At 46.8% G+C, this 7,495-nt stretch overlaps 1 protein-coding gene across 1 annotated transcript in view; it reads left to right on the top strand.

The window, feature by feature from the left end:
* The window catches only part of LOC100963297 (BTB/POZ domain-containing protein 9), a 156,567-nt gene that overhangs the window by 131,097 nt on the left and 17,975 nt on the right, over positions 1-7,495 (top strand). The window contains exon 5 of the mRNA XM_023512814.1: positions 5,387-5,465. Within this exon, the coding sequence (XP_023368582.1) occupies positions 5,387-5,465 (79 nt within the window). The remainder of the gene's footprint in view (positions 1-5,386; positions 5,466-7,495) is intronic.

Genomic DNA, 7,495 nt, shown 5'->3' with positions numbered 1-7,495 from the left:
GCACCGTGTGTATTATTCTGTACGGGCATCTCTGTTTCCATGAGTAGCGCGTACAGTTTTGTGTGTAATCCGGCACCGTGTGTATTATTCTGTACAGGCATCTATGTTTCCATGAGTAGCGCGTACAGTTTTGTGTATAATCTGGCACCGTGTGTATTATTCTGTAACTTAGGTATGGCCTTCTGTGTTTTAGACCGCTCTCCCTGTGTTGACCTTTTTGTGGAGAGAGCACCTCTCCTCTTTACTCGGCCATATGTCAGTGCACAGACATGATAGTAACAGCTAGCAGGTACTGTGCCTTTAGCATGTTCCAAGCCCCTTGTGCTTTCTCATGGAATCCTCACAACCCCCGATGGTTAGATTCCACCCCCTTTATACGTAACAAACAGGGACAGGAGACTGTGCCTGCCTGAGGTCAGCTAGTGATCCACTATGTATGATCCCTGTGTTTCTGGCCACTGAGGTTTTCAGCCCAGGAGTCATGACACATAAGTGAGGTGTCAGTAATACTCTGGAACCCAGGGGATAGTGAATAGTGCCTCAGCCTCTCAATTACCTGGAAGTTCTTCATCGTGCCCACTCTGCAGAGAGCACAAGCTACCAGTCATTAAGTCTGGCTCCTGTTGTTGACGCCTCACCTGACAGCCCTGGTACGTCGCACAGGTCACTTATCTTCTCTCGGCCTCAGTTTCCTCTTGTCTGAAATGGGACTCAAATTGGCCACCCACCCACCCAACAAGTGGTGTCATGAACAGGTGAGATGGATCATGAAAGTGAGATACTTTGTAAGGTACATGGTGGTCTGTGGGTGGGAGAGGCTTTCAGGATGACACACTTGGCCCGTTTATGCACTTTGCTTAGGCACAGACCACTTATCACATTCCAGCCGCATCCCCACGATTTTATATGCATTACAGTGTTAAATCCTCATTCCTCAAGCACCAGCTTTAAAAAGATCATTGTAAATCCCTTGTTTTTCTGGCTTAATTACTACTATGGCAACAACATCATTTTTTTCTTCCTTTTTAAACATCATATCCATAGTATTTCAGCCTCATTGCAGGTTAAATTGAGTTTTGTGAGTAGGCCTTAGAACCCTGTCCAGATTTATAGCTGTGTTTCTGTGAAAAAATTGCTTCTAAGCATCAAAAAACAATTACAAGGAAAGATTTGAACACCACTGGTTTGTAAGTTGGGACCACTATACTGTTTGCATTGTTCTCTAATTAGTTTGTAGAAAGACAGCTAATCTCCCTGGTGAGATTATAAACTTCTTAAGGATGGGCACTACATCTTGCATGGCTCCCCTATAACACCCAGCAGGTGCCAAGTTCAAGAATGTAGTCAACAAATACTTGTTAATTCTTCCAAAGCCTCAGCTGCGTTCCTCCAAGAAGTGGGTGCTGATGACTGTTGCATTGGAAACCTCTGTGGTCATCACTGTCATATGCTGTCAAACTTGATGACTCTCCCCTGAGGCCCACCCACTGAGCATGTCTCTGTCCAGGTTCATTTGGTAATTGTAATACTAATGAAAATATCAACTATTTTTTTAGTACTTTGCATAAGCTATTACCTTACTGGATGTTTTACATTTTTTAATGTCCTTAATTGTCACAAAGTAATTTTAGATAGTTACTTGTATTATTCCCATTTTATAGATGAGGATACTGAGGTCCAGTAGGCTTAAGCAACTTACCTTTGGTCACAGAGCTGGAAAAGTACAAAGCTGGCAATTAAACCCAGGCAGCCTGGCTCCAGGGCCGGTGCTCTCAACTACTGTGCTGTACTGGCCCAGTTCATGGAAGACTAGGAGTAAAACCTGCTGTCTGGACTGTCACCCAGCGACCTTCTCAACCTGAGATACTGTGCATGCATAATAATACAGTGCTGGCATTTTCACTGGCTTCATCTCATGTGATCTGCATCAAATCTTTGGGTAGTAAGCAAGACAGGTACTTTTTTTTTTTTTAAGAGACAGAGTCTCACTTTATTGCTCTCAGTAGAGTGCTGTCGCGTCATAGCTCACAGCAACCTCCAACTCCTGGGCTTAGGTGATTCTCCTGCCTCAGCCTCCCAAGTAGCTAGGACTACAGGCACCCGCCACAGTGCCTGGCTAGTTTTTCTTGCAGTTTGGCTGGGGCTGGGTTCGAACACACCACCCTTGGTATATGGAGCCGGCACCCTACTCACTGAGACACAGGCGCTGCCCTGCAAGACAGGTACTTTTAAAAAATGCTTATAGTAATACATTCTACCAACTTCCAACAGTACAGAAGAGTACAAAAGTAAACTAAATGATTCTTCAAATTCTTCCATCCAAAGCTACAATCTCGATCAACATTTTGCCAAACATTCTTACAGGTACTTCTCTTTGAATACATATGTGTATAGAGAAATATTTACAAGCAGACGTAACTGGGACCTCATTCTAGATGCATTTCTGCAACCAAGGGAAGTGATGTTATTTTCTGTCAGTACTGAACAAATAGCAAACTACAGCCCATGGAAGAGTAGTGATTTGTCCAGTCAAAGCCAGTGCAGGGTTGGGCCTTCATCCTGTGTAGGTTTCTCTGGTTTTTATTAAGCTCTCAAAGCAAAGCCCACATTTATTTTTTGACATTCACCTGTTCACCTTCTTCCCCATGCTTGCCCCTGGCTCTGAACTGAGTGAGCCGCCAGGCCTCTGGTGCCCCACTGTCTTTCTTGAAAGTTTTGCCTAATAAAGAAGAGATTCTAGGTATTCAGCGAGTTATAATATTTATGCAGCTATCAATAAAGCTCAATAAATATGGCAGTGGAGCTTTCATGTCAGTGAAACAATGGTGACAGTTTTCCGGTCCTGGGAGCTCTGGGCTGAGGTGCTGTCCCTGGAAGTCACACAGTAACTGCAAATGTGTACAGTTGTGGCAATGACCTTTCCCCTGCCATCTTACCATTTCCCTGTCAAGCAGCATTTCAAATTATTGTGAAGAAGTTCAGGAGAAATGGAATCTGATAGTTGGGGAGGAGAGACGCCTGTGACCTCATCCTAACCAACCAACTTCCCTTCCTACTGATATTTTGATCTTAGGATTGGTATCTAGTTCTGCTGAAAATGATATCATATATTCAACTCTCAGCCTCTCTTAGTGAAAATGACCTCTAATGTGATTAGATATTAATGCAATCTAATGGAGGACTGGTATTAAATTGAGACCTTCTGATCTTATTACTCCTCAGATGTGCCCTCCTGCCCAGCTGCTGCCCTGCCAGCCCTGCTCCTGGCAGAGGGTGGGGCCGCGGGAGACCCGTGGAGGGAGAGGGGAGTGGAGGAGATGTAGAGGAACAGCAGGGAGAGAAGAAAGCTGGACTCAGCAAGTGTCCTGTGCGCTGTGGAGGGAGGCGCAGGTGGGACTCCAGGCCGGAATTCTGGACCTGCCTCCACTTCCAGAGCCACACACGTGCTGAGGACAGAGAACTTCCAACTACACGGGATTTTACCTTGAGGTCCAGAATTGCTTGAAGATCTGACAGGCATGGGGATAGAAAGCCGGGAAGAACATATTCACTGCCTCTGCTGCCCCTCCCCACCCCTATCCTTGTTATACTGTGACTGAACCTAATTAATGTCGCTGGCTATTGTCATTGTTCTGTTTTCCTTTCCTAGAGACTTGGTCTGAGGGGCAGGCAGTGGTCCAGAGTGCGTGTAATGGCATCCTCTAGGGACAGGGATAGGACTCTGATGTTGCACACAGAGCAAACCTTGGCTGGTGACCTGCTGGAGGGAGGATGCAGGTGTGTGGTCAACGCCACTGCTCAGTTTGGAAGTGAGGACTGTGGACACCACACAGGGCCTTGAGGGCTTTCCCTGGCCCTCAGGCCACATCTTGTCCCGCAGACTAACCCAAGAGAAGTGAGGGTCTAGGAGGACAGCAGTGCCCCATCAAGAAAATGGGCCATGGTCAGATGGCATCATTTTCATGTATGAATAATAGTATTTTTATAAAGAGGGTCATTTTTCTTATTCTGTTTCTAGAAAATTGCTTTCAGAGGCACAAACTTTGCACACAAGATGGTAACGACTTTTTAATGACCTTAAGGGGACTGGTGTCCAGGCAGCAGTGAATCAATCTCAGTGGGAGGTTCATAGTGAGAGAGAAGATGGAACACCTGAAACCAAAGGGGGAAAAACAAACTGCAAAGACATATATTTTCTTTGCTAGCGTTACTTGGTAATTAGACAATTACAGGAAACAGCTTCCCAGCAGCTGGCATTTCTACCGCGAGTGCGGAGGAGGGATGGCAACAACTGTGAACTCCTCACATTTATTATAGAAAATATTATTGGAGTTTATAGTTGTGGGTGCTGTGCGCTCCTCGGGCGCATCCTGATGAGCTGCTGAGTGTTAAACCCAGAGCAGAGCTCCTTCTCCCGGGTTTGCTCGAGGCCCGCTCTGTGGGTTTTAAGTGGGCTGGCCCTGCCCGTGCTGGTCAGTGAGGAAGTGCCCTTGGAAGATTGGGGATGCTTCTGAAGCCACCCAGAGACAGGCCAGTCCTGAGAATAGATGGTTTGGAGGATTGTGTTTGTTTGGAATCAGGAAAGGGGAGTAGCAGCTTGTGGAAAACTTGTCTCCTCCTCCAGGTGTCACCACTCTCGTGGAAGGGAGCAGTTAGGTGGTAGGGCGTGACCCCAGTCCACCAAGCCCAAGTGCTGGGACTCTGCTGCCGCCCCATGACCTGCCCCACCCAGCTCACATCACTGCCCTCTTCAAAACCCTCATCCTCCCAGAAGCCTCCCTCTTGTTTGCACGGCTAATGGGGCACTGTGGCCGTTCTCCCAGCAGCCCTTTGAGGTAGGCCCCATTGTGGCCCCATTTTATACATGAGGAGTGTACTTTACAAACTCTTGCCAACCATTATTATGTCTATATTTGTCTATACTCTTGTCATGATGTGAATTTTGTGGTCTTTGTTTTGTGCTTGTTTACAGAGGACTTTCTAAGAACTCCAAGTCACATTCACAGCCAGCTAGGAGTGCCATCTTTGACAAGATTGTAGGGTCCCTTTTGAGCCATAGGACAAGTTGGATCTATCAGGTGTAGAGCATAAATGTCTTAATCCTGTAATTGGGTAAAAGTGGTAAAGGCTATGTTGTTCAGTAGGATGTAGGCACTCCAATTTGTACAAATAATCACATTTTGAATCCTTAAAAAAAAAATTGTTGGGTCCCAAATGGGGACGCCATAGGTTTACCCCCCCGCCACCACACAGCAGGTACAGACCTGCCCCCTCTCCTCCTGCCACAGGGGGCTCCCAAGGACAGGAGGCCCTGACTCCTGCCTCATCCGCAGGCCAGCAGGGTGTCCCCACTGTCTAACCAGCAGCTGATTATCTCCTCTCACAGGTCCTGGCAGTCAGTAACTTTTGAAAGACAGCCTGCCTCCTTCATCCGGATCGTTGGGACACACAACACAGCCAACGAGGTAAGGAGTCTTCGTGAGGAGTGCCATGAGAGTCCATGCTGTGCAGGTAAATGCTACATCCTCAGTTAGGAGGGACAGTTTGTTCTGCCCGGTAAAGGGCTGTTCAGACAGCTCAGCACCTACGAAAGTCCTGTGGTTGCATAGCTGGGAAGTGATGGTCATTGCTAGGTGTCTCTCACTAGCAAATGAACGCCAGCTCCAACTGCTTCTATCTTATTCCTCTCTGTAGAATTGGCCACCACTGAAACCTTGAGAGGTCAAACACCTGCTCCCAGGTCCTGAAGTCCTCACCCTCCCAAATGACTGCAGTTTTTATGAGGTTCCTTCCTTGGTCCTATGAACGTGTCTCACAAATGGCCATGTTGCTTTAGTTTGCTTTACACTCTCTTGCCTTTATCTGATTGTCCTGCATTTAGTGTGCAGCTCTGAAGGACTGTGGGTTAAAGGCAGCAAGCATAAGGAAAGGGAACGTTGAAATTCAAGAGGTAAATGAGAAGCATAAAAATAATAACAGTTCTGCAGTTTCACCCTTCTATGACCTTTCCCAGATTAACATAGCACTGGCTTTATGGGTGTACCACCAAGACAATTGCATGGGCCCTGTGCTTGGTGTTTAATGTGCTCCATGGTACCATCTTGTTTTGCCTGTGAATTATGCTTCACAAGGGAACAGCTCTGGGACAACAGAGCACACGGCAGGGACTTGGAGCATTGAGCCACACACACTGCTGCCTCCTGATGCCTGGGCTCCTCCTCCCCATACTGCCCCATGGCCACTGCCACCCATGCAGCTCCATCCCTCACACCTCTGAACTCCACCCACGCACATTTCTGCTATTCTCTGGATGGGTGATTACTACTTCAAATAGTGCCTTAGAACCCAGGATACTGCAGGGAAGAACATCTCTCTAAGGACTTGCTACATTCTTGATGCCCAGTGACATTCAGCTTTCTTCTGCCCTCTGTGTACTCAGAGAATAATGTCCTGTTCAGTATTTATGTGCTATCCCTGGCACAGTATAGGAGGGACCAGGGTCTAGTGTGAGTCCTGAGTCAAGGCATTGGATAAGGCCCTGGGTGCCCATGAGAGGCTGCACTGGCCTGGGGGTATCCCTGTGCCAAGGGAGTATGGTGTTAAGCAGCACATAAAACACAGTATGATAGCTCAAGAGGGAGACTGTGGGAGCAAGGAGAAAATGTTTTTCCTGCCTTTGGAACATAGGACTGTACATCTTCATCTAGCAGCTCAGCCCCACATGTTACGGAGTTAGTCCCAGATTCATGCATTGCCTTCATGGAATCAGAATTTTCCCAGAACATATCAAGGTGTTTCTGTAACTTCAAGAAGCATTTTAAAAAGTGAAAATATTGTGATAATTTATATTCATTTTCCCTTTTCTATTTATTTAGAATAAAAATGATCTACATCCGCAATGTGTTTCTTGCAGAGAGCAGCTTGCAAACAGAAACCTGGAACGTTTTCTCTTACCTCTTTATTTTAAAATAAACCTGAAAATTATAAAAGCAAACAAATCGATCTTTAAGTTCAGAAGCTAAGAGGAAAAACAAAGTTAAACCAGTTGGTATTTTTTTAAGGCAAGATTCAAGAATTCTAGGCTCGGCGCCAAGCCACATACACCTTAGCGCCAAGCGGCTAAGGCGCCAGCCACATACACCTAAGGTGGCGGGGTTTGAATCCAGCCCGGGCCCGCCAAACAATGATGATGGCAGCAACCAAAAAAATAGCCAGGCATTGTGGCCATGTACACTCAAGGTGGCAGGTTCGAATCCAGCCCAAGCCCACCAAACAACAATGATGGCTGCAACCAAAAAAATAGCCAGGCATTGTGGCCATGTACACTCAAGGTGGCAGGTTCGAATCCAGCCTGGGCCTGCCAAACAATAATGAAGGGTGCAACCAAAAAAATAGCCAGGCATTGTGGCAGGCGCCTGTGGTCCTAGCTACTTGGGAGGCGGAGGCAGGAGACTCGCTTGAGCCCAGGAGTTGGAGGTTGCTGTGAGCTGTGATG

This window comes from Otolemur garnettii, unplaced genomic scaffold (assembly GCF_000181295.1).
Source record: "Otolemur garnettii isolate 467f Iridium unplaced genomic scaffold, OtoGar3 scaffold00031, whole genome shotgun sequence".
In the NCBI taxonomy this organism is placed as follows: Eukaryota; Metazoa; Chordata; class Mammalia; order Primates; family Galagidae; genus Otolemur; species Otolemur garnettii.
The sequence above is the reverse complement of the archived record's forward strand: the minus strand, read 5'-3'. Positions and strand labels throughout refer to the sequence as shown.